The sequence below is a fragment of the Tachyglossus aculeatus genome, chromosome 9, assembly GCF_015852505.1.
Source record: "Tachyglossus aculeatus isolate mTacAcu1 chromosome 9, mTacAcu1.pri, whole genome shotgun sequence".
Lineage (NCBI taxonomy): Eukaryota > Metazoa > Chordata > Mammalia > Monotremata > Tachyglossidae > Tachyglossus > Tachyglossus aculeatus.
The window spans coordinates 39,141,553-39,167,002 of NC_052074.1; the positions used below are offsets into that span (position 1 = coordinate 39,141,553).

At 46.9% G+C, this 25,450-nt stretch overlaps 1 protein-coding gene across 1 annotated transcript in view; it reads right to left on the minus strand.

The window, feature by feature from the left end:
- Nucleotides 1-22,156: 22,156 nt before the first annotated feature.
- The window catches only part of GTDC1 (glycosyltransferase like domain containing 1), a 287,497-nt gene continuing 284,203 nt past the window's right edge, over nucleotides 22,157-25,450 (minus strand). Inside the window, exon 10 of the mRNA XM_038751780.1 lies at nucleotides 22,157-22,262. Within this exon, the coding sequence (XP_038607708.1) occupies nucleotides 22,179-22,262 (84 nt within the window). The 3' untranslated portion in view covers nucleotides 22,157-22,178. The remainder of the gene's footprint in view (nucleotides 22,263-25,450) is intronic.

Genomic DNA, 25,450 nt, shown 5'->3' on the forward strand with positions numbered 1-25,450 from the left:
TTCTGCTCTAACCACCAGACCATGCTGTTTCTCAATCGGGTTGGACACAGTCCCTGTCATTCATTCAATCGTATTTATTGAGCACTTACTGTGTGCAGAGCACTGTACTAAGTGCTTGGGAACTACAAGTTGGCAACATATAGAGACGGTCCCTACCCAACAGTGGGCTCCTGTCCCACATGGGGTTCACAGTCTCCATCCCCATTTTACAGATGAGGTAACAGGCCCAGAGAAGTGACGTGACTTGCCCAAGGTCACACAGCAGACAAGTGGCCAAGCAGGGATTAGAACCCATGACCTTCTGACTCCCAAGCCCGTGCTCTAGCCACCAGGCCATGCTGCTTACTGATAGTGTCATGCAGCGTCTTCCAGAAGGCTGCTAGTACCTAAAAGTTGTTTTTTGGGGGGGGAATGTGATGAAGGACTCTGATCTCCCCATACACCAACCCCACAACGTCTTCCAGAACTCCCTCCTTCCCACATCCCGTATAAACCCCAGAGACACCTCTGAGTTCTGAAACTCGGTAGTAAGAGCAGTTATTCTGCACACAGTGTTTAATAAACACTGCTGATTGATTGATGGATTGATTAGCGGAGGGAAATTGGTTACTGAAGATATAATCATAATAATGATAATTTTGGTATTTAAGCGCTTACTATGTGCAAAGCACTGTTCTAAGCACTGGGGAAGATACAAGGTGATCAGGTTGCCCCACGTGGGGCTCACAATCTAAATCCCCATTTTACAGATGATGGAACTGAGGCAAAGAAAAGTGAAGTGACTTACCCAAAGTCACACAGCTGAGAGGCAGCGGAGCCGGGATTTGAACCCATGACCTCTGACTCCCAAGCCAGTAGGCGTCCAGCCAATACCTGGGGTGACCTGGGGCAGCCCCATTGGAAACCAGGTGGTGACCCCTCAATCAATCAATCAATGGTACTTATTGAGGGCTTGCAGCATACCCAGCACTGTCACTGAGCTCTTGGGAGATTACAATAATAATAATAATAATAATAATAATAATAATAGTATTTGTTAAGTGCTTACTGTGTGCAAAGCACTGTTCTATGTGCTGGGGAGGTTACAAGGTGATCAGGTTGTCCCACAAGGGACTCACAGTTTTCATCCCCATTTTACAGATGAGGTAACTGAGGCACAGAGAAGTTAAATGACTTGCCCAAAGTCACACAGCTGACAGTTGGCGGAGCCGGGATTTGAACCCATGACCTCTGACTCCAAAGCCAGGGCTCTTTCCACTGAGCCACGCTGCTTCTCAATACAACAGAAGCAGCGTGGTCTAGTGGTTAGAGCACAAGCCTGGGAGTCAGAAGGACCTGGGTTCCAATCCTGGCTCCGCCACTTGTCTGCTGGGTGACAAGTCACTTCACTTCTCTGGGACTCAGTTACCTCAGCTGCAAAATGGGGATTAAGCCTGTGAGCCCCATGTGGGACAAGGGCTGTGTCCAACCTGATTAGCTTGTCTCTACCCTGGGGCTTAGTACAGTGCCTGGCACACGGTAAGCGCTTAACAAATACCATTAAAAAAAATGTTGGTGGACACGCTTAGAGAAGCAGCGTGGCTCATTGAAAAGAGCATAGGCTTTGGAGTCAGAGGTCATGGGTTCAAATCCCAGCTCCGCCAATTGTCAGCTGTGTGACTTTGGGCAAGTCACTTCACTTCTCTGGGCCTCAGTTGCCTCATCTGTAAAATGGGAATTAAGACTGTGAGCCCTCCGTGGGACAACCTGAACACCTTGTAACCTCCCCAGCACTTAGAACAGTGCTTTGCACATAGTAAGCGCTTAAGAAATGCCATCGTTATTATTATTATTATTATGTCGGTAGTTGGTCATCTCCAGACTGTAAGCTCGTTGTGGGCAGAGAATGTGTCCATTTATTGTTATATTGTACTCTCCCAAGCACTTAATGCAATGCTCTGCTCACAGTAGCACTCACTAAATATGATCAATTGACCGACTAGAGACTGACCAGGGGGTCAGACCGGTCTCCTCCCGCCCCCTTTACGGTGTCCCACTGCCCCGGAGGCCCTGAGAGACTCAGGCTGGCGCCGCCGCTGGAAAATACGCGGCCCAGAGTCCCGAACGTGACTCTGACCAGGGTCGTTGTCCTGCTGCCTCCTCCCGCAGCGGGGTCAGTATCCAGCTGCTGACTACCCAACAAGATGACCGGACTGCTGGGAAATCAGGGAGGCCAGAGATGCACCACATCTGGGAGAAGTTGAGGAAGAGCACATTCAAATCATGCCTGCTCTCTCTCTCGCTCTCTCCTCTTCTCTCTCTTCTCCTCCCTCCCTCTCTTCTCCCCTTTCTCTCTCCCCCTCTTCTCTTCTCTCTCTTTTTCCTTGCTCTCTTTCTCCTCTCTCTTCTCTTCTCCCTTCTCCCTCTTCTCCTCACTCTCCTCCATCTCTTTTCTCTTTTCAATCTCTCTCCTCCTCCCTCACATCTCTCTGTCTCTTTCTCTCTCATTGTCTCCCTGTCCCTGCCTTTCTCATTTCCTCTCTCCTCCATTTCCCTATGTGACCCTATCCCTACCTCTAATTGTCTCTTTTTGTCACCATCCTTTTCATCGTCTTTCTCTCTGGTTTTCTCTCTCTCTTTCTCTTTCTCTCTGTTCCACTTAAAAGGACGGGGCAGAGGTCAACAATCCAGTGGGATTTCCTGAGAACTCCCGGCAGCGTCGAGAACATTGGCGGGAGGTCACCCACACAAGTCGCCAAGAATTTCGGAATTTGCAGCTCGTTGGACATCCCCCAGGACTTCTGAATTCCTTATCCTTGGGGAAAATTCCACCAAGGCCCACCCCTACAGCAAACAACAGAAAATGCCAGACACTCTCACACATACTTAGTGGCAGGATCTTGTCTGTTTCTGGAGCTTCGGAACGCGCTCCATCTGTTTGAACGGTAGCAAATTTTCCAGCACCACGTAGGACTGGTGTTTTCCTCCCTGAAGAGGTCAGGGTTGGGAGCTGCCGGCCTCTAGCTCTCCTAAATTCGCAGAAATGGACAACGTGCACCAGCCCGAAGCCCCTCTCCCCTTTCAGATATCACTTGGTCAGTCGGACTACAAGTTTCGGCTAGAACGCGGTGGCGACTTTCAGACACGTTCTTTCGACATCACCGGCCCCTGCCCGGACGCGCCGGGCCGTGGAGTGGGAGGAAACGTTTGACTGTGCAAATGTGGTGTCCATCAGGGGTTGAGAACGGTACTGTGCGCTTTCCGAAGCGCTCAGGGCAGTATAATATAGCGGAATTGGTTCTGCCTCTTTCTAGGTGAATCAGTTATGATTCATTCATTTCCCCAAAGCCTCCAATTATCTTTATAATAACACTAACAACTGCGGTATTCTTTCAGGGTTTACTACGTGTGAAGCACTGTACTGAACACTGGAACAGACGGAGGGCAATCAGGACATATGCAGTCCCTGTCCCACGTGGGGCTCACGGTCTAATCAATTGTCAGTGGCTGTGTGACTTTGGGCAAGTCACTTCACTTTTCTGTGCCTCAGTTCCCTCATCTGTAAAATGCGGATTAAAATTGTGAGCCCCCCGTGGGACAACCTGATCACTTCGTAACCTCCCCAGCGCTTAGAACAGTGCTTTGCGCATAGTAAGCACTTAATAAATGTCATTATTATTATTATTATTGTTATTCATTCATTCAATCATATTTATTGAGCACTTACTGTGTGCAGAGCACTGTACTAAGCGCTTGGGAAGTACAAGTTGGCAACATATAGAGACGGTCCCTACCCAACAGCGGGCTCACAGTCAAGAACGGGGAGACGGACAACAAAACAAAACATATAAACCAAATAAAATAAATAGAATAAGCTCTCTCCTGCCCTGTTATCTGTTGATTATTATAATCAATCAGCGGCAATGATTGAGCACTTACTGTGTGCAGAGCACTGTACTAACTGCTTAGGAGAGCCCAATATGGCAGCATTGTTAGGCATGTTTCCTAAGTACCTAGATTATGTGAGCCCACTGTTGGGTAGGGACTGTCTCTATATGTTGCCAATTTGTACTTCCCAAGCGCTTAGTACAGTGCTCTGCACATAGTAAGCGTTCAATAAATACGATTGATGATGATGATTTGACTAGAACCTGGGTCCGTGGACTCCCAGACCAAATAACTGTGGTGCTTGTTAAGCGCTTACTACTTGCGAAGCACTGTACTAAGCACTCAGGAGGCTACAAAATAATCAGGTTGGACTCAGGCCCTGTCCCGCATGGGGCTTGCAATCTAAGAAGGGGGGAGAACAGGTATTATATTGATGTCTGTCTATCTGTACTGATGTCTCTCTCCCCCTTTCTATAATAATGATGTTGGTATTTGTTAAGCACTTTCTATGTGCCAAGCACTGTTCTAAGTACTGGGGGGATACAAGGTGATCAGGTTGTCCCACGTGGGGCTCACAGTCGTCATCCCCATTTTCCAGATGAGGTAACTGAGGCCCAGAGAAGTTAAGTGACTTGCCCAAAATCATGCAGCTGACAAGTGGTGGAGCTGGGATTAGAACCCACGACCTTTGGCTCCCGAGCCCGTGCTCTTTCCAGTAAGCCACACTGCTCCTCGCTGCTTTTCACGCTGGTTTTCTAGACTGTGAGCTCGTTGTGGGCAAGGATTGTCACTCTTTATTGCCGTATTGTACTTTCCCAAGCTCTTAGTGCAGTGCTTTACACACAGGAAGTGCTAAATGAATACGATTGAATGAATCTCTCTCCTTCCCCCCAAATATTCAATCATCTGTCACCAAATCCTGTCAGTTCTACCTTCACAACATGGCTAAAATCCTCTCTATTCAAACTGCTACCATGCTGCTCCAAGCACTTTATCCTCTCCCACCTTGACCGCTGCATCCTCCTTCTTTCTGACCTCTTGGCCTCCTCTCTCTCCCCACTCCAATCCGAACTTCACTCCACTGCACGAATCAGCAAAAACATTCAGTTCACATCTCCCCACTCCTCAAGAACCTCCGATCGCCGCCCACCCACCTCCGCATCATACAGAAATACCTTACCATTGGCTTTAAGTAAGCTCTCAATAAATACAACTGATTGATTCCCTCAGTCAGTCAATATTGAGCTCTTACAATGTGAAGGGCACTGTACTAAACACTTGGGAACAATATAACAGAGGTGGTCCATCTTCCTTCTCTCTCTCTCTGCCCCTAACCTGTATGCCACTGTCCCGTTTTCCTCATTCTCTTTCTCTGCTCAGAGGCTACCCTGGCATCTGATGATGCAATAAATCTAAGGAGGCATCAAGGAGGAGGAAAATAAAGATCCAGGGACTATCTCCTTCCCTCCCTCCTTTTTGCACCCTATTCTCCCCTCCCTCAGCCCCATAGTTCTTAGGTACATATCCGAGAATTATTTAGTTACATTAATGTCCGTGTCATTCCCCCTCTCCCCCACGCCCCACCACTAATAATAATGATAATGGCATTTATTAAGCACTTATTATGTGCCAAGCACTGTTCTAAGCACTGGGGAGGCACTACCATCCTTCCCGTCTCACAAGCCCGCAACCTTGGTGTCATCCTCGACTCCGCTCTCTCACGCACCCCTCACATCCAAGCCGTGACCAAAACCTGCCGGACTCAGCTCCACAACACTGCCAAGATCCGCTCTTTCCTCTCCATCCCAACCGCTACCCTGCTCATTCAAGCTCTCATCCTATCCCGTCTGGACTACTGCATCAGCCTTCTCTCTGATCTCCCATCCTCGTGTCTCTCTCCACTTCAATCCATACTTCATGCTGCTGCCCGGATTATCTTTGTCCAGAAACGCTCTGGGCATATCACTCCCCTCCTCAAAAATCTCCAGTGGCTCCCAATCAATCTGCGCATCAGGCAGAAACTCCTCACCCTGGGCTTCCAGGCTGTCCATCCCCTGGCCCCCTCGTACCTCACCTCCCTTCTCTCCTTCTCCAGCCCAGCCCGCACCCTCCGCTCCTCCGCAGCTAATCTCCTCACTGTACCTCGTTCTCGCCTGTCCCGCCATCGACCCCCAGCCCACATCATCCCCCGGGCCTGGAGTGCCCTCCCTCTGCCCATCCGCCAAGCTAGCTCTCTTCCTCCCTTCAAGGCCCTGCTGAGAGCTCACCTCCTCCAGGAGGCCTTCCCAGACTGAGCCCCTTCCTTCCTCTCCCTCTCTTCCCCCTCTCCATCCCCCCCATCTTACCTTCTTCCCTTCCCCACAGCACCTGTATATATGTATATATGTTTGTACATATTTATTACTCTATTTATTTATTTATTTTACTTGTACATATCTATTCTATTTATTTTATTTTGTTAGTGCATTTGGTTTTGTTCTCTGTCTCCCCCTTTTAGACTGTGAGCCCACTGTTGGGTAGGGACTGTCTCTATATGTTGCCAATTTGTACTTCCCAAGCGCTTAGTACAGTGCTCTGCACATAGTAAGCACTCAAGAAATACGATTGATGATGATGATGATGATGGGGAGGCTACAAAGTGCTCAGGTTGCCCCACGGAGGGCTCACAGTCAATCCCCATTTTACAGATGCGGTAACTGAGGCACAGAGACCCATCCTCCCCGCCCTACCTCCTTCCCCTCCCCACAGCACCTGTATATATGTTTGTACAGATTTATTACTCTATTTATTTTACTTGTACATATTTACTATTTTATTTATTTTGTCAATGATGTACATCTAGCTTTACTTCTATTTATTCTGATGACTTGACACCTGTTCACATGTTTTGTTTTGTTGTCTGTCTCCCCCTTCTAGACTGTGAGCCCATTGTTGGGGAGGGGCTGTCTCTAGATGTTGTCAACTTGTACTTCCCAAGCGCTTAGTCCAGTGCTCTGCACACGGTAAGCGCTCATTAAATACAACTGAATGATTGATTGAATGAATGAATGAAAGTGATTTGCCCAAAGTCACTCAGCTGACAATTGACAGAGCCAGGATTTGAACCCACGACCTCTGACTCCAGAGCCCATGCTCTTTCCACTGAGCCACACTGCTTCTCCACTAGACTGTAAGCTCACTTACAGTCTCACTAGACTGTAAGCTCTTTGTGGGCAGGGAACGTGTTTCCCAACTCCATCCCCCCCATCTTACCTCCTTCCCTTCCCCACAGCACCTGCATATATGTATATATGTTTGTACATATTAATTACTCTATTTATTTTACTTGTACATATCTACTCTATTTTATTTTGTTAGTATGTTTGGTTTTATTCTCTGTCTCCCCCTTTTAGACTGTAAGCCCACTGTTGGGTAGGGGCTGTCTCTATATGTTGCCAACTTGTACTTCCCAAGCGCTTAGTCCAGTGCTCTGCACACAGTAAGCGCTCAATAAATACGACTGATTGATTGATTGATCATACTGTCCCAAGTGCTTGCCACAGTGCTCTTTTCACAGTAAGCATTCAGTAAGTACAACTGACTGATGAGGGGGTCAGGATGTTAAACGGGAATTTTCAAGAACATTCAAGGATGGCTGGGAGGGAAGGAAGGAAGGAGAGAGCCCTCTTAAACCTGATTTGTTCCGCACCAAGACCGCGTAATGGAGACAATGATGCTGCCTCTATGGAGCAAAATGCATTCAGTTAGGAAGGGATGTTTAGACAGGGAACCCCTGGCTTCTTCTTTAACCCAAGAAAGCAGGGAAATAAGGTATCTAGGTTTGTGTCCATTTCCTCAGACTCACCACTTATGCAAAGAGCCCCTTAGGCTTTTGGCAGATCACAAAGTTGTCCCCCCCACCATCCCCTCACCCTCCAGCTGTCAGGGTGAATAGAAGTTGGGGATGGGGGCTGAACCCCCCTCAGTGGGAACTAATCCTTCAGGTAGGTCTTTTCAAATTCCAACAGAGCGGAGTCCTGGAGAATTGCTCAGGATTTCATGAGGTTTCGGCAGCTCGGGAGATCAAAAGCCCGGGTTAAATAAAAGCCTGTTGGGAAATCTTAAAACCTCTTTGTAATGTAACTTTAAAAAAGTGAATACAAAGGCCCTTCAGACTGGAGCTTGTAACAGAGGGAACAAAAAAATATATCAAACCTGATTCCACTGCTCTGGCCAGGCAAGATGGCCCTCCACATCTCTACATTTAAGGGGGGATCTGCTTCCATTGTTCTGGAAGTTGTGGCTTGGAAGAATCATTTAAATTTATCTCTCCATCTATCCATCTATCTACATTTCTCTGGGACTGCATCATGACCCTTGGTTCGAAAAGGCTTTTTCTATGGTTCACCCAGGTTTTCAGGCCATCAATCAATCAATCAATCGCATTTATTGAGTGCTTACTGTGTGCAGAGCACTGTACTAAGCGCTTGGGAAGTACAAGTTGGCAACACACAGAGGCAGTCCCTACCCAACAGTGGGCTGTCTAGAAATTTGGGCATCTCCCGAGCTCAGTTCCAACCTGGGACCTCTGGTTTTTCATTCAATCATATTTATTTATTAACCACTTACTGCGAGCAGAGCACTGAACAAGCACTTAAGAAGAACAATACAACAATAAATTGTAGAAATCCCAGGCTACAGCAAGCACACAGGCTAGAGACTGTGGTTTTGAGGTTCTCCCTGTGAGATGGAGTGGGGGAAGGTTAGCATACAGCGGACACCCCCATTCTCAGCCATGATAGAGGCCACAAAAGCCCACCAGGGTATCCCCCCGCCCCAATATAGCAGGACTGTGGAGGTTCTCCAAGGTTCAGTGCTTGGTCCCCTTCTGTTCTCGATCTACACTCACTCCCTGGTGACCTCAATCGCTCCCACGGCTTCAACTATCACCTCTACGCTGATGACACCCAGATCTACATCTCTGCCCCTGCTCTCTCCCCCTCCCTCCAGGCTCGCATCTCCTCCTGCCTTCAGGACATCTCCATCTGGATGTCTGCCCACCACCTAAAACTCAACATGTCCAAGACTGAACTCCTTGTCTTCCCTCCCAAACCCTGCCCTCTCCCTAACTTTCCCATCTCTGTTGACGGCACTACCATCCTTCCCGTCTCACAAGCCCGCAACCTTGGTGTCATCCTTGACTCCGCTCTCTCGTTCACCCCTCACATCCAAGCCGTCACCAAAACCTGCTGGTCTCAGCTCCGCAACATTGTCAAGATCCGCCCTTTCCTCTCCATCCAAACTGCTACCCTGCTAGCTCAAGCTCTCATCCTATCCCGTCTGGACTACTGCATCAGCCTTCTCTCTGATCTCCCACCTCATGTCTCTCCTCACTTCAATCCATACTTCATACTGCTGCCCAGATTGTCTTTGTCCAGAAACGCTCTGGGCATGTTACTCCCCTCCTCAAAAATCTCCAGTGGCTACCAATCAATCTGTGCATCAGGCAGAAACTCCTCACCCTGGGCTTCAAGGCTGTCCATCCCCTCGCCCCCTCCTACCTCACCTCCCTTCTCTCCTTGTCCAGCCCAGCCCGCACCCTCCGCTCCTCTGCCGCTAATCTCCTCACCGTGCCTTGTTCTGGCCTGCCCCGCCATCGACCCCCAGCCCACGTCATCCCCCGGGCCTGGAATGCCCTCCCTCTGCCCATTTGCCAAGCTCGCTCTCTTCCTCCCTTCTAGGCCCTACTGAGAGCTCACCTCCTCCAGGAGGCCTTCCCACACTGAGCCCCTTCCTTCCTCTCCCCCTCGTCCCCCTCTCCATCCCCCATCTTACCTCCTTCCCTTCCCCACAGCACCTGTATATATGTATATATGTTTGTACATATTTGTTACTCTATTTATTTATTTTACTTGCACATATCTATTCTATTTATTTTATTTTGTTAATATGTTTGGTTTTATTCTCTGTCTCCCCCTTCTAGACTGTGAGCCCACTGTTGGGTAGGGACTGTCTCTATATGTTGCCAACTTGTACTTTCCAAGCGCTTAGTACAGTGCTCTGCACACAGTAAGCACTCAATAAATACGACTGATTGATTGATTGATTGATTGATTGACTGGAGTCCATCATTCAATCCATCTCTACCAATCAATCAATGGTATTATTGAGCGTTTACTGCCTGCATTCATTCAGTCATATTTACAGAGCACTTACCGTGTGCACAGCACTGTACTAAGCACTTGGAAAGTACAATTTGTCAACAGAGTGAAACAGTCCCTACCCAACAATGGGCTAGAGCACTGTACTAAGCACTTGGGAGAGTTCAACACAACAATATAACAGACACATTCCCTGCCCATAATGGGCTTACAGTCTAGATGGATAATAATAATAATAATAATAATAATAATGATGATGGCATTTGTTAAGCACTTAACATATGCCAAGCACTGTTCTAAGTACTGGGGTAGATATAAGGTAATCAGGTTGTCCCACGTGAGGCTCACAGTCTCAACCCCCTTTTTACAGATGAGGTAACCGAGGCACAGAGAAGTTAAGTGACTTGCCCAAGTGGCAGAGCCAGGATTAGAACCCATAACCTCTGGCTCCCAAGCCTGTGCTCTTTCCATTAGCCACAGAGCTTCTCTTACAGTCTAGCATTTACTGAGTACAAACCGTGGGCAGAGCATCTATGTCTGTTTTTTTTCATTAAAGGTACTTGTTGAGCACTAACTATGTGTCAGGCACTGTACTAAACGCTGGGGTAGATACAAGATAATCCGGTTGGACACAGCCCCTCTCCCACATCGGGCTCACTGTCTTAATCCCCATTTGACAAAGGAGGGAACTGAGACCCAGAGAAGAGAAGTGACTTTTCTAAGGTCACACAGTAGACAAGTGGCAGAGCCGAGATTGGAACCCAGATCCTTCTGACTTCCAAGCCCGTGTTCTCTCCTCTAAGTCCCGCTGCTTCTCTGGACTAAACGTTCGGGAGAGTAAAAATGATGTGATCAGCAGGATCCCTGCCCTTGAGGGGTTTATAATCTGAAGGAGGAAACAGACACTGAGATGGGTATTTCAGATATATACAGGGAATATGTATTTCAAAATGCGTTTCAGATAAGAGGAAGTAACTGAGTCCTTATAGGAATTAAAGGAATTAAATTAAAGGAAATTAAAGGAAAAGGAAAAAAAATTAAAGGAATTAAAGTCCTTATAGGAGTCCTTATAGGAATTAGTGTGTACTAGTGGATAGAACACGGGCCTGGGAATCAGAAGGACCTGGGTTCTAATCCCTGCTCCACCACTTGTCCGCTGTGTGACCTTGGGCAAGTCACTTCACTTCTCCACACCTCAGTTATATTATCTGAAAAATGGGGATTGAGACTGTGAGCCCCATGTGGGATGGGGACTGTGTCCAACCTAGTTAGCTTGTACCCACCCCAGTGCTTAGAACAGTGCCTAGCACATAAGAACCGAGCAGCGTGGCTCAGTGGAAAGAGCACGGGCTTTGGAGTCAGAGGTCATAGGTTCAAATCCCTGCTCCACCAATTTTCAGCTGTGTGACTTTGGGCAAGTCACTTAACTTCTCTGTGCCTCAGTTACCTCATCTGGAAAATGGGGATTAAGACTGTGAGCCCCCCGTGGGACAAACTGATTACCTTGTAACCTCCCCAGCTCTTAGAACAGTGCTTTGCACATACTAAGCACTTAATAAATCCCATTATAATAATAATAATAACAAGAAGAGCTTAACAAACAGCATTAAAGGAAAAAAAAGAGCATATAAACTTAGTTCAAACACTTTTGGGTGTCTATACTTGTCCAGGTGCTTGGGTGGGGTGGAGGGACTGTCGTGGCAATTGGGGGATAGAGTGGGGAGATGAGAGATCAATCAGGGAAGGCTTCCTGGGGGAGATTGCTGTATCTGTTAATAATAATGATAATAGTTATAATAATAATACTATAATATATAATATAATATAATGATAATAGTGGTATTTGCTAAGTACTTACTATATGCCAAGCACTATACTAAGTGCTGGGGTAGATGCAAGATAATCATGGGGCTCACAGTCTAAGTAGGAGGGAGAGCAGATATTGAATCCTCATTTTGCAGTTTAGGGGAACTGAGGCACGGAAGAGTTAAGTGCCCAAGGTAACACAGAAGAGAAGTGGCGGAACAGGGATTAAAACTCAGGTCTTCTGACTCTCAGGCCTGTGCTCCTTCCAGTTGGCCACGGTGCTTCCCAATTTAAGCAAGTTCTTACTTTGTGGCAGGTGCTTAACCATCACACAGGTAGTGAAAATACAATCACACCAGACAGTCCCTGTCCCACATGAGGCTCTTCATACTTGTCTATGGCATAGTGTCTCATTCAACACCCCCAGTTTCTAGAGGTTGAACAAGAGTATTTTAGGGGGGTGGTAGGGAAGTGGGGAACCATCTCTGAACACCAGGCTCCTTTGGCATGGATCGCTCAGCCCGTTTTCTGGAGTTCGTGCATCCGATCTCTACGGTGTATAATATTGGCCTGGAGTGACTGTTCGCTAATTAAGAATTTTTAATTAAAACATCGTAAGCCGGGGTAATAACTACAAATCGGTAACCTCGGATTGAAAAGTGGGAATAGGCAGGAGGATTCCCGTGCTCGTTTTATCCTCCAAAGTGAAGTTTGATCGGCGCCCGGGTGTTGCAGCGTTTCCGCAGGAGGGATTCCTCCACCGTTCTCCCTCACCGATGGAGGCAGGGTCATGAAGGGGTGAGAGTGGTAGAGAAATGGTCCATCCCAAGCGCTTAGTACAGTGCTCTGCACACAGTAAGTGCTCAATAAATACGATTGATTGATTGATTGATTTGGGGCCTGAAGTGGAGGGGAGGGAGAAAGATGGGGAGGGAGGGAGGGAAGAAGGCAGAGCTGGGACTCTCTTATGTCTGTCTACATGTTTTGTCACCTGTCTACGTGTTTTGTTTTATTGTCTGTCTCCCCCTTCCAGGCTGTGAGCCCATTGTTGGGTAGGGACCGTCTCTATCTGTTGCCAACTTGTACTTCCCAAGCACTTTGTACAGTGCTCTGCCCACAGTAAGCGCTCAATAAATATGATTGAATGAATGAATGAATCTGGCCACACCCAGGAAAACACTGGCCCTTCGATTCACTTGTAATGCCATTCATTCATTCAATTAATAATAATAATAGTAATAATAATGGTATTTGTTAGGCACTTACTATGTGCCAAGCACTGTTCTAAGCACTGGGGAGATACAAGGTAATCAGGTGGTCCCATGTGGGGCTCACAGTCTTAATCCCCATTTTACAGATGAGGGAACTGAGGGGCAGAGAAGCTAAGTGGCTTGCCCCACACAGCAGACAAGTGGAGGAGTCAGGATTAGAACCCACATCCTCTGACTCCCAAGCCCATGCTCTTTCCATTAAGCCACGCTGCTTCTCTAATTTGATCTCAATTGTATTTACTGAGCGCTTACTGTGTGCCGAGCACTGTACTAAGCGCTTGGGAGAATCAGAGGTCATGGGTTCAAATCCTGGCTCCACCAATTAATAATGATGGCATTTACTAAGTGCTTACTATGTGCAAAGCACTGTACTAAGCGCTGGGGAGGTTACAAGGTGATCAGGTTGCCCCGTGGGGGGGCTCACAGTCTTAATCCCCATTTTACAGATGCGGCAACTGAGGCCCAGAGAAGTGAAGTGACTTGCCCAAAGTCACACAGCTGACAATTGGCGGAGCCAGGATTTGAACCCATGACCTCTGACTCCAAAGCCTGGGCTCTTTCCGCTGAGCCACGCTGCTTCTCTTAATTCAATTGTCAGCTGTGTGATTTTGGGCAAGTCACAACTTCTCTGTCATCATCATCATCAATCGTATTTATTGAGCGCTTACTAGGTGCAGAGCACTGTACTAAGCACTTGGGAAGTACAAATTGGCAACATATAGAGACAGTCCCTACCCAACAGTGGGCTCACAGTCTAAAAGCCTTCATCCTGAGTGATTTCTTTCCTCCCTACAAGTGGAAAGAGCGGGGCTGTGGGAACCAGGATTGAGGCTCATCCCGAAGGAAGACTTCATTGATATTTTTCCCAGCAGAACGTCCCCAATAGACAAACTTAAGTAGTACTGAATTGATCGATTAATCAATCAATCATATCTACAGTGAGATTACAGGAGAACAAAGCCCTGTACACATCGGTGGGGATTGAATAACGTCACGAGATCACCGCCCTCAAGGAGCTAATAGTGTAATGGAGGGGAACATCATCAGTGGTATTTTTTGAGTGCTTAACTATACACAGAACACTGTATTTTGTGCCTGGGAGAGTCCATTACAACATAGTTGGTGGACACGTTCCCCGAGTTTACAGTCTAGAGGGACACACGTTATTCACAGACGCCCTTGTGATGCTGATGGACATTAGGAATCGGAAATAATTAGGATGCTAGGGATTAGCAGTGCCCAATTCTGGAGGTTTCTACATGATTCTCTTCCCACACCCCCTTCCCTTCCCATCACCTTTGGGCGGCGGCTAATTCCCGGAGAATTCCGCATTCCCGCTTGGAGCAGATAAGATACAAGAGTAGCACGGTTGACCAAACTCCTCTCTAAAGTACACACATATTCCGACGCATCAGAGTTATAAACAGATGGCACCTGGCCTCCTTCCTATTCTCAACATTTGGAATTTCTAAACGATGTGAATTAAACAATAATATTTTATAAACATACGAGGGATTTTGCTCATTGCTTTGTTAACATGGAAATTATACAATGCTGACATTTATTTAAATTTTAAAAAGTAAACAACAGTGCGCCGAGAGAGGAGACAAAGCCAGAGTCCCCCGGGGAAAGGACGATGTGGGGGCGCGGGTCCCCTCAATGGCCACGGGCTTTGGGACGGATGAAGGGTAAATTGTAGCCTAGGACAAGTCTTTTGTACATTAAAGGCTCACTCAATGCCTCTCTGCAAACAGCGGATATTTACACCGTAATTGGTTATTCGACCATGAGCGCTCGCTGACAATAGAACCCGCTTTCATGGCAATCATTCAATTGTATATATTGAGCGCTTACTGTGTTCAGAGCACTGTAGTAAGTGCTGACGAAAGACACTCCTGTGGTTCTACCAACTCCTCCAGTTTCATCCGGACTCTGGACTTCAGAGGGGTCAATCTTCCCAGGACTGAGAGGTCTTTGGGGAATCGCTGGCCGGGGAGATGGGGAGACGAGGAGACAGGGTCGAAGTTTGAGACGGGCACCTCCTTCTAGGACTATCCACTCTTTCAATCAATCACTCAAATGTGCTGAGCATCCTCTACGGTGTGCACAGCAGTGTACGGAGCGCTCGTGAGAGTGCAAGAGGGATAGCAGACACCATCCCTACCCTCAGACAATTTCCAATCTAATAGGGGAGTGGGCACAAACTGATTTGCAGATAGGTGGAAGAAATCCTGTAACAGTACCCACTATTCAACGAATCGATCTTTTATTTCATTCATTCATTCATTCAATCAATTGTATTTATTGAGCGCTTACTGTATGCAGAACACTGTACTAAGCACTTGGGGAGTACAAATCGGCAATATATAGAGATAGTCCCTGCCCAACAATGGGCTATTGAACATGTTCTGTGCGCAGAGCACTGTACTATGCACTTGGGAGACCACAGTGTAACGGACTTGGCAGACACGTTCTCTGCCCACAATAAGCTTACAGCTTAGAGGAAGATGGGTCCAATCGGATGATGGAAAAATTTGGCTGGAGGGAATTTACTATTAAATTGCCAGATCATCGAGGGCAGGGATCCTGTCTTTCATGGCAGTTCCACTCTCCGGAGCACTCAGTAAGGTCTGAATAAATACTATCAATCGACAGATACTACTTGGTAAATAAATAATAACTAACTAAATGACTACTAGATAAATACTATCGATTGATCAATACTGAGTGAATGAATTTCTGTCCCCTCTTTCTGTCAGCCATGACCTTCTCTCTCCAACAAAAGTTGTTGCTGAATCATGAGCTTAAAGGATGACCCTTGATTAGGTTTTTGTGCATTTCAGACTTAGCCCCGGAGCAGATTCGCCGATTGGCATCCTTCCACAGAGCCTATTTCCTCATGGCTCCTGACTTCTCTCTTTCCGGCTCTAGCTCTCCGGAGGCAAACGGGAGAGTCTCCCTGGCACTGGAAGCTTTTGCGGAGGTTGAAACGCCTCCACCCATTGAAGAATAGGGCAGGATTATGTATTTTTTAAAAAATAAATGATGTTTGCATCTGGGTCTTGGAGTGCCAGATCCCCGAAGTCTTGGCTAAAGGAAGGGAGGGAGGAAAGGACGCTCGTTCCCTCTTCAAACTATAGTTCCTGGCCTTTCACCTCAGCAAGGGGTGGGGCTTCTGCCAACCGTGTGCTGTTATTATTGCCATTGTTATTATCGTTAATAATAATAATAATTTCTACAGAATTTGTTTAGAGCTTCTTGTGTGTCAAACACCGTTCAAAGCTCTTCGGTAGATACAAATTTATCAGGTCAGACAGAGTCCTTCTCCCACAGGGGGCTCACAATCTATGTAGGAGGGAGTGGGATTTAATCCCCATTTTACAGTTAAGGAAACTGAGGCGCAAAGAAGTTAAGTGAGTTGTCCAAGGTCACACAGCAAACATTTGGCAGAGTCAGGATTAGAACCCAGGTCCCCCCAGATTCCAGGCCCTTGCTCTTTCCACTGGGCCACGCTGCTTCACAAAATGTTCTCGAACAGGCCGTTGTCGTGAAATCCGGCCATCTCCAGCCCCCTACTCCCCCCTCCATCATTAGGAATTTCACAACAAAAACCAACATACAAATAAATTAAAACTCGCTACTTCAAACACCCGAGGAAGAGAACATTAATCCACTTAGTAACCCACCCAGACCTCCCCGCTCTTCATTTCAGCCTTTCTTAATACAAGTTTTAGTGCTTGCAGCTGGCTCCTCTCGCTCTCCCCTCTCTTCCCCTTGGTTCGGAGGGTCATTGGCCTGGTTTAACCTACATCTCTTGCCCTCATTCTCCTCCTCCTCCCCCTGTCCCACGAGTGTCCTTGCCTCCCTCGACCACGTTGGTGAACAATATGTCGGGTTTTCCAAGGATTTAAGCTTTATGGTTAAAATTCCCTTCCGCCCCACCACTAATAAGGATGCTTTGTACCCTGTTGGTCTCATGCGCTCCTTGGTGGTGCAAGCCCACATCCTGTCTTCCTGACGGATTTTTTAGTTGGGCTCGCTTTTAAATACTGCCTCCTGAAGATGGGAGTCCCAGCTCTTTCCACGGCTGGCCCGGAGAAAGGGCTTTGTTCTTCCTCAGACTAAAATTCTGGTTTGACTAAGGCTCTCGAAGTCATGATTCCAAGCCTAGCGGTTTGCTTCTAGGCTCGTATTTCGAAGCAGCCCTGTCCCTCCCTGCTTCAGGGCTCTCTGGGTGGGTTGAGGGAGAGAGCGGGGGTTAAGGATGAGGAGGGATAGAAGATCCGTTCTCTTCCCGCCATTGCGGGGATCCCCAACTGAGGAAAGGTTGGGAGCTCAAGAGGAATTTTTAATCCTCCGTGACTAAGGTTGCATCTGGGTTTCCACAAGAAGAAAAAAGTCACTCGATTTTCAGAGATTCACAGTAAAAAAAAAAAACCCGACACTAAGAACTCAAGTTCTGTCTCTATTTTGTCCCTCTGCCTCTGACACAGCAGGCTCAACGACAGAGGCAGGGAAACTGAGCTTTTTTAGGGTATAAAGCTCGTCTCTGGGAGGTGGGAAAACCAAGCTTGATTTCTGGTTCTCTCCCTGACTTGCTGGGTGGCCTTGGGTGAATCACTTAATTTCTTGGAGCCTTGGTTTCCTCATCTATAAAATGGTGATCAAATATATACTTCGCCACCTTCTAAGTAAGCCCTGGGTAAGCCAGGGATACTGGACCCAATCTGATTATTTTATATCTTTCCTAGGGTTTAGCACAGTGCTTGGCACAGAGTAAGTATATGCTACAGCTCCCCCCAGCCCCTGCACCGTGATTTGACTGAAATTTGCCAAATATCAGAGCAGGGAGGTCAGGGTGGACACAGAATAGTGGTTCACTAAATTCCACAGTACCTGTGTGAGGGATTTCTCACAGAAGCCTGTGAGTAGAGGATTTGGGAACAAACAGAAGGAAACATTTTTTCACATGGAATTTGTTCCCACAGGCAGTAGAACAGACAAGAAACTATCAGCAGGTTCAAGAGGGCTTTGAACAAATTCATGAATTCATTCATTCATTCAATCATATTTATTGAGCACTTACTGTGTGCAGAGCACTGTACTAAGTGCTTGGGAGGTATAAGTTGGCAACATATAGAGACGGTCCCTACCTAACAGGCTTACAGTCTAGAAGGGGGAGACAGACAACAAAACAAAATGTGGACAGGTGTCAAGTCATCAGAATAAATGGAAATAAAGCTAGATGCACATCATTAAGAAAATAAATAGAATAGTAAATATATACAAGTAAAATAGAGTAATAAATCTGTACAAACATATATACAGGTGCTGTGGGAAGGGGAAGGAGGTAGGGTGAGGGGGAGAGGAAGGAGGGGGCTCAGTCTGGGAAGGCCTCCTGGAGGAGGTGAGCTCTCAGTAGGGCTTTGAAGGGAGGAAGAGAGATAGCTTGAGTAAGCGCTCAATAAATATGATTGAATGAATGAATGAATGTGCAGAGGGAGGGCATTCCAAGCCAGGGGGCAAGGTGATGGACAGCCTTGAAGCCAACAGTGAGGAGTTTTTGCTTGATGCGTAGGTTGACTGGTAGCCACTGGAGATGAATGAGTTGTATATGGAGGATTACTATGGAGAAAATAGGCCTAGGGTAAGGTTGGAGTGGGAGAAGTTAGAGAAGTGGGAGAAGTTAGAGATGGAGAGGGAAAGTTGGAGATGGAGTGGGGAAGTTAGAGATGGAGTGTGGGTGACTTTCAGGAAAAATTAGGAACCAAGCGGGAAAATTTACAGTTGAATCTGGAGACTTAGGCTGTGAGCCCCATGGGGGACAGGGACTGTGTCTGATGTGATCATTTTGTAACCACCCTGGTGCTTAGTACAGTGCTTGGCACCTAGTAATCACTTAACAAATTCCCCAGTTATTATTAGAAGATAGGGTTGGAAAGTTAGAGAAGGAGTGGGGAACATTAGGGTTGGAGCAGGAGAACTTGGGGATGAAGAGGGAGAAGTTAGAGACGGAGTGGGGAAAATAGATACCTCAGAAGGCCCTCATCATATATTCCTTCAAGAGTTTTTGGTTGCCACAGTCAGAGACAGAATTTCTGTAGTCCCTGGCTGCCTTCAAGTTCCTGAGGTGGCTTGTGGGTTGTAGGCTCTTCCCATCCCTAAGTTTCAGGAGGTTAATAGAGCTGCAGCCCCTGTCTTTGAGATCTAAACTATCAAAGGTTACACTGCATGAATCCATCGCTCAATCAGTCAATGGTATTTATGGAGCTGGTACTGTGTGCGGAGCACTGTACTAAGCGCTTGGGAGAGTATAACAGAGTTGGTAGACACAAGGAGCACCAGTGGGGCGACAACAACTGCTTCGGAAAAGTTCACATTCAAGGGCACTGAAAACTTGAATGTGCATATAGGCATTCTTCGACCTCATGCTCTGCAAAGGATCAGGGGACTCTTTAACGGCTAACAATACCTCAATTTAACGGCCCGTTCCTCTGAAGAAGCGAGCGCTTTGATTCTTGGCAGAGGTTTTTATCCTTGACGAAACCTGGCCATTTTTTGATTCGGATTCGATGTAGCCCTTACAAAGAGAAGTACACGGGTTATTTCCCAAACAAAATTCTTCCAGATCAGGAAAAAATTAAAGTGTTTACAATGAACCATCTGAACTGGATTTAATATTTTCTCTGATCAAGCAAAGGGGAGCATCTATGGGAAGAGGGTTATATATACAGTTTCCCTGACACGGTAAAATCTGAAGCCACTGATTCCTTGCTGATGTGTGGTGGCAGATTAAACCCAGCTTCCCTGCTCAGAAACCAAGATCTCAGAAACCAAGGTCTCAGATCTCAGAAACCAAGCTGAGATGTGTGGGGAATAACAATAAGAGTAATAATGATAATAATATTTGCTTAGTCCTTATATCAAGCCCTGTAATAATAATAATAATAATAATAATAATAATAATAATAGTATTTGTTAAGCACTTACTATGTGCCAAGCACGTACCATCCCAGCTCTGCCACTTGTCAGCTGTGTAACCTTGGGCAAGCCACTTAACTTCTCCGTGCCTCAGTTAACTGTAAAATGGGGATTAAGACTTTGAGCCCCACATGGGACAACCTGGTCACCTTGTATCCTCCCCAGCGCTTAGAACAGTGCTTTGCACATAGTAAGCGCTTAACAAATACCACCATTATTATTATCATTATTACTAAGCACTGGAGTAAACAAAAGATAATCAGATCCCTCTAGATTGTAGGCTTGTTATGGGAAGGAAATGTATCTGTTACACTGCTATAGTATACTCTTTTCATTCATTCAATCGTATTTATTGAGCACTTACTGTGTGCAGAGCACTGTACTAAGTGCTTGGGAAGTACAAGTTGGCAACACATAGAGAAGGTCCCTACCCAACAGCGGGCTCACAGTCTAGAAGGACTCTTAGTACAGTGCTCTTCACAGAGTAAGGGCTCAATCAATCAATCAATCAATCAATTGTATTTATTGAGCGCTTACTGTGTGCAGAGCACTGTACTAAGCGCTTGGGAAATACAAGTTGGCAACATATGGAGACGGTCCCTACCCAACAGTGGGCTCACAGTCTAGAAGGCTCACAGTCTAGAAGGCTCAGTCTAGAAGATGTTACTAACTGACTGACACAGGACTCACAGTCTAAGCAGGTATGTGGCGGGGCCAGGATTAGAACCCAGACCCGTGTGGTGTTTCCCCTAGGCCACGTGGTTTCCCATCGTCCAGCTGCAGCCAGCTGCCTGCCAATGGGGCCATTTGGGCCCACCCAACCTGGGGACGGTGGGGAAGACAGTCCCTAATTCCAAGCCCTCAGTCGGGTCAGGGGTCTGATAGCAGGGGCGGAGAAGAGCCAGCGGGAGGCACGCTATCTTCTCCAAAATCAAGGAGTGTTGTGGCTCACCTGTCGGTAAACAGAAGACGGCATTGCCAACAGACTTTACCTTAATGACTAGAACTGTTTACTGCCTGCCTCTCTCCAGAATGCAAAGATAAATCTTGGAATTGTCACAATATTGTACCAACATGTGCAAGACAGATTCTTGTACACCACATGAAGAAACCATTGTACCTGCCGACCGACAAAGGGGCCTCCAACCGGATATGCAAATGAAAACTCAGGGCCTTGATTGACGATTTATTCCGCCACCTACGTCCTCCAGACATTTTTTTCTTTTTTAACATCGACAGACGGGGCGGCCCGGGGAGCAGCGATTGGAGACGGGCTACCAGGAGGGTCTGTGGAAGCCCTGGGTTTCTGCTCCTTCCTTGAAAGGACTGGAAGGAGTGTCCACTTTGGCCACCTCACACGGCTGACCCCCATCTCGCGCTACCTCGCTTTAAAGCTGCCTTTCTCATGGCCTCTTGGAAAGTAATCGGCTGCGGATGGAGCCAGGGAATCGCAGGAGCCCTTCCCTCAGAAGCCCTATTTGGAAAAGGATAGGAGCGGCCCCCACCAGCCCGGCAATCCCCAGGCTGGGGAGTCGGGAAACTCGAGGCCCTTCTCCTCTCGGGCCCTGTGGCCCTCGAGGCTTTTCCAATGATAACCTGGCAAACCAGGTGGAAACCCGGCCAAGAGCGAGCGTTTGAAGCTGCAGTTTGGCCGACAACACGCCGGCAAGAGGAAAGAACTCAGGCACCGTGTCATCCAGTACAAAGGATAAACACAAATTCCACCGGAAATTCAATGTGGCTCTCCATATGGCATACATGAGTGTGGTTATACAACAGGCCACATTTTACTCTCTTTTTTTCTTTTCTTCTTCTTCTTCCTCTTCTTTTTTTTTTTTTTGAACCGTCTTCTGCATGTGATGCCGAGGACATGTGTAACCATCACAACGTCTTTAGGAATCTGGGTTTAATTTGAGTTGGGGTGGTGGCAGCCACTGGGGATCTGAAGCTACCACAGGTTTGTGGCAGATGGCTCTGTGTCAGCTATGACAAGCAGCCAGACTCCGCTTCCTCTGCAGATTTTCTGTTCCTTCTGATCAGGTAAATATGGGCACGCTGGAAAGTTCTGCGCATTCCGCCTGAGGCTGCAAGTTTGTGACTTAGCTCCCATCTGTCACAAATCTTCCCTAGGTTCTGTGGTAAGCAGAGACCTGAATTCTCCACGGAGGGCTGCCCAGGAAAACCGAACCATCTCGCCCTGTGGAAAGAAAGAGGAATGGCAGAGAGCAAGACGAACGAAACGCGGAGGAGAGGGGCCGGGGGCCCACTGGGAGGAAGACAGGGGAGGGTCCGAGGGAAGCCTCTGCCTCTCGGCAAATCCGCTTCCCATTCCGGGATGCCGGCGGGTGTTTCTGGAAGCAGGTATCATCGCCGACGGTGAACCCATCCCGTGGAATTTTATCTATTTCGATTAATGTCCGTCCCCCCCTGTAGATCGCAAGCTTGTTGTGGGCAGGGAATGCGTCTTTTATAGCGTACCCTCCGAAGCACTCAGTACAGTGCCCTGCACAGAGTAAGTGCTCAATAAATGTCATTGACCGACTGACTGACCTCACTCCCAACAACTACATCCCACGAGTATTTGGGGTCTCGACCGCTGATGGTGACCACTCTGGCTGGAAATATTTTTAGGGTGGTCTCCCCCGCTGAGAACGCAAGCTCCTCGTGGGCAGGGAATGTATCACTTCTTTGTTGTGAACTGCCCAAGCTCCTAGAACACACACAGCACAAAGTGGACGCTCAATAAATGATACTGTTGTTACTATTCAATTGTATTTCATTCACTCGTATTTGTTGAGAGCTTACTGTGTGCAGAGCACTGTACTAAGCTCTTTGGACAGTACACTACAATAAACAGACACATTTCCTGCCCAAAACGAGTTTAGTCTAGAAGATTTTTCCTCCTTCTACTGGCACTAGGACTACCTCTAATAACAATAAGAATGGCATTTGTTAAGGGCTTGCAGTGTGTTAAGGATTATGTTAAGTGTCGGGGAAGATTCAAAATAATCAGACAGTCAGGCAATCGTATTTATTGAGCGCTTCCTGTATGTGGAGCACTGTACTAAACGCTGCTTAGAGAAGCAGCGTGGCTCAGTGGAAAGAGCATGAGCTTGGGGGGCAGAGGTCATGGGTTTTAATCCCGGCTCAGCCCCTTGTCTGCTGTGTGACCTTGGGCAAGTCACTTCACTTCTCTGGGCCTCAGTTCCCTCATCTGTAAAATGGGGAAAAAGACCGTGAGCCCCACGTGGGACAACCTGATCACCTTGTAACTACCCTAGTGCTTAGAACAGTGCTTGGCACATAGTAAGCGCTTAACAAATACAATCATTATTATTACAGTGCAACGATAACCAGACACATTCCCTGCCCACAGTGAGACTGGATCAAATCCCTGCCCTTTGGAGCTCACGGTCTGAGAGGAAGGGCAAGGAACGTGTCTACCAACTCTGTTGTATTGGACTCTTCCAAGAGCTTAGTACAGTGCTTGGCACACAGTAAGTGCTTAATAAATGCCAGCGATTGATTATTATCAGTAGCAGAGGCCAGGACTTTTGCATTCCAACTCACTTTACAGTATGAGAAGCAGCATGTTCTAGTGAGAAGAGCCCAAGCTTGGGAGTCAGAGGTCGTGGGTTCTAATCCCGGCTCTGCCACTGGTCTGCTATGTGACCTTGGGCAAATCACTTCACTTCTCTGGGCCTCAGTTACCTCATCTGCGAAATGGGGATTAAGAACCTTGAGCCCCATGTGGGACAATCTGATTAGCTCATATCTATATCAGCACTTGGAACAGTGATTGGCACATAATAAGTGCTCAACATATACCATCATCATCATCTTCTTCATTTCAATGTTTAGAACAGCCAAAGGAAGGTAAGGGAGAGAACAAATCACCGTTCTGTGGGTTTCAACTCTCAGAAATGTGATAGAACGGAGGCAGAGAGAAAGAGATAATAATAATAATAATAATAATAATAATAATAATAATAACAATAATAACAGTTTAATAATAAAAATAACAGTTTTTATTAAGCAGCATGCCTAATATTAAGGCATGGAAAAAGGCCTCCTACACAAGGGGTGCCAGTGACAATAGCCAAAGCCATTGGTGGGAAGAAAACATAGAAAACTATGAAAATTATTCCATGCCTATTTATTAGTAGGGGAAGCAGCGTGGTTCAGTGAAAAGAGCCTGGGCTTTGGAGTCAGAGGTCATGGGTTCAAATCCCAGCTCTGCCACTTATCAGCTGTGTGACTTTGGGCAAGTCACTTCACTTCTCTGTGCCTGTTACCTCATCTGTAAAGTGAGGATTAAGACTGTGAGCCTCACGTGGGGCAACCTGATTACCTTGGAACCTCCCCAGCACTTAGAACAGTGCTTTGTACATAGTAAGCGCTTAATAATGCCATTATTATTATTATTATTATTATTGTTATTATTAAGCGCTTACTGTGTGCTGAGCACTGTTCTAAGCGCTGGGGAGGATATAAATTGATCAGATTGTCCCACATGGGGCTCACAGTCTTAATCCCCATTTTCCAGATGAGGTAATAGAGGCCCAGAAAAGTGAAGTGACTTGCCCAAAGTCACCCAGCTGACGAGTGGCAGAGCCGGGAGCAGAGCACTGTACTGTACTCGGGCCTGTCTTCCTACAGGACTCTTAGGACTCACTCCTGACTTTCCCCATTCATTCATTCATTCATTCAATCATATTTATTAAGCGCTTACTGTGTGCAGAGCACTGTACTAAGCACTTGAGAAGTACAAGTTGGCAACATATAGAGACAGTCCCTACCCAACGGCGGGCTCACAGTCTAGAAGGGGGAGGCAGGCAACAAAACAAAACATATTAACAAAATAAAATAAATAGAACAGTAAATGTGGACAAGAACATCACGACATGGAATCAGGTCAGAGGTCCAACCTCACTATCCGAGATGGCATGGCTGGGACCCAGGAGTTATCCACTGACCTATGGTATAGACCAAACACTAAAGGAGTTCAAAGCACCCTACGAAGCGCTTGAGAGCACTTCAATCAGTGGTACTTATTGAGTGTTTTCTGTGGGCAGAACACTGTACTAACCACTTGGGAGAGAGTACAAACCAATAGAGTTGGTCGTCACATTCCCTGCCCACAAAGAGCTGACTGAGAACAGCAGAAGCAAAACATGCTGTTGCTCACCTCGGGAAACCTCAACATACCATTTAATGGATTATACCCAGAGATCAAAGGCTGTCACTAAAAACATTGAACTATAAATGCCTGCTTCGTTGTTTGCTGTACCTGCTTCTACAGACACCCCGGCAACCAACTTTCTTTGGCAAAAGGCAGCATTGAGGACTTGGCTCTGTACTTCAATCAGTCAATCAATCAATTAA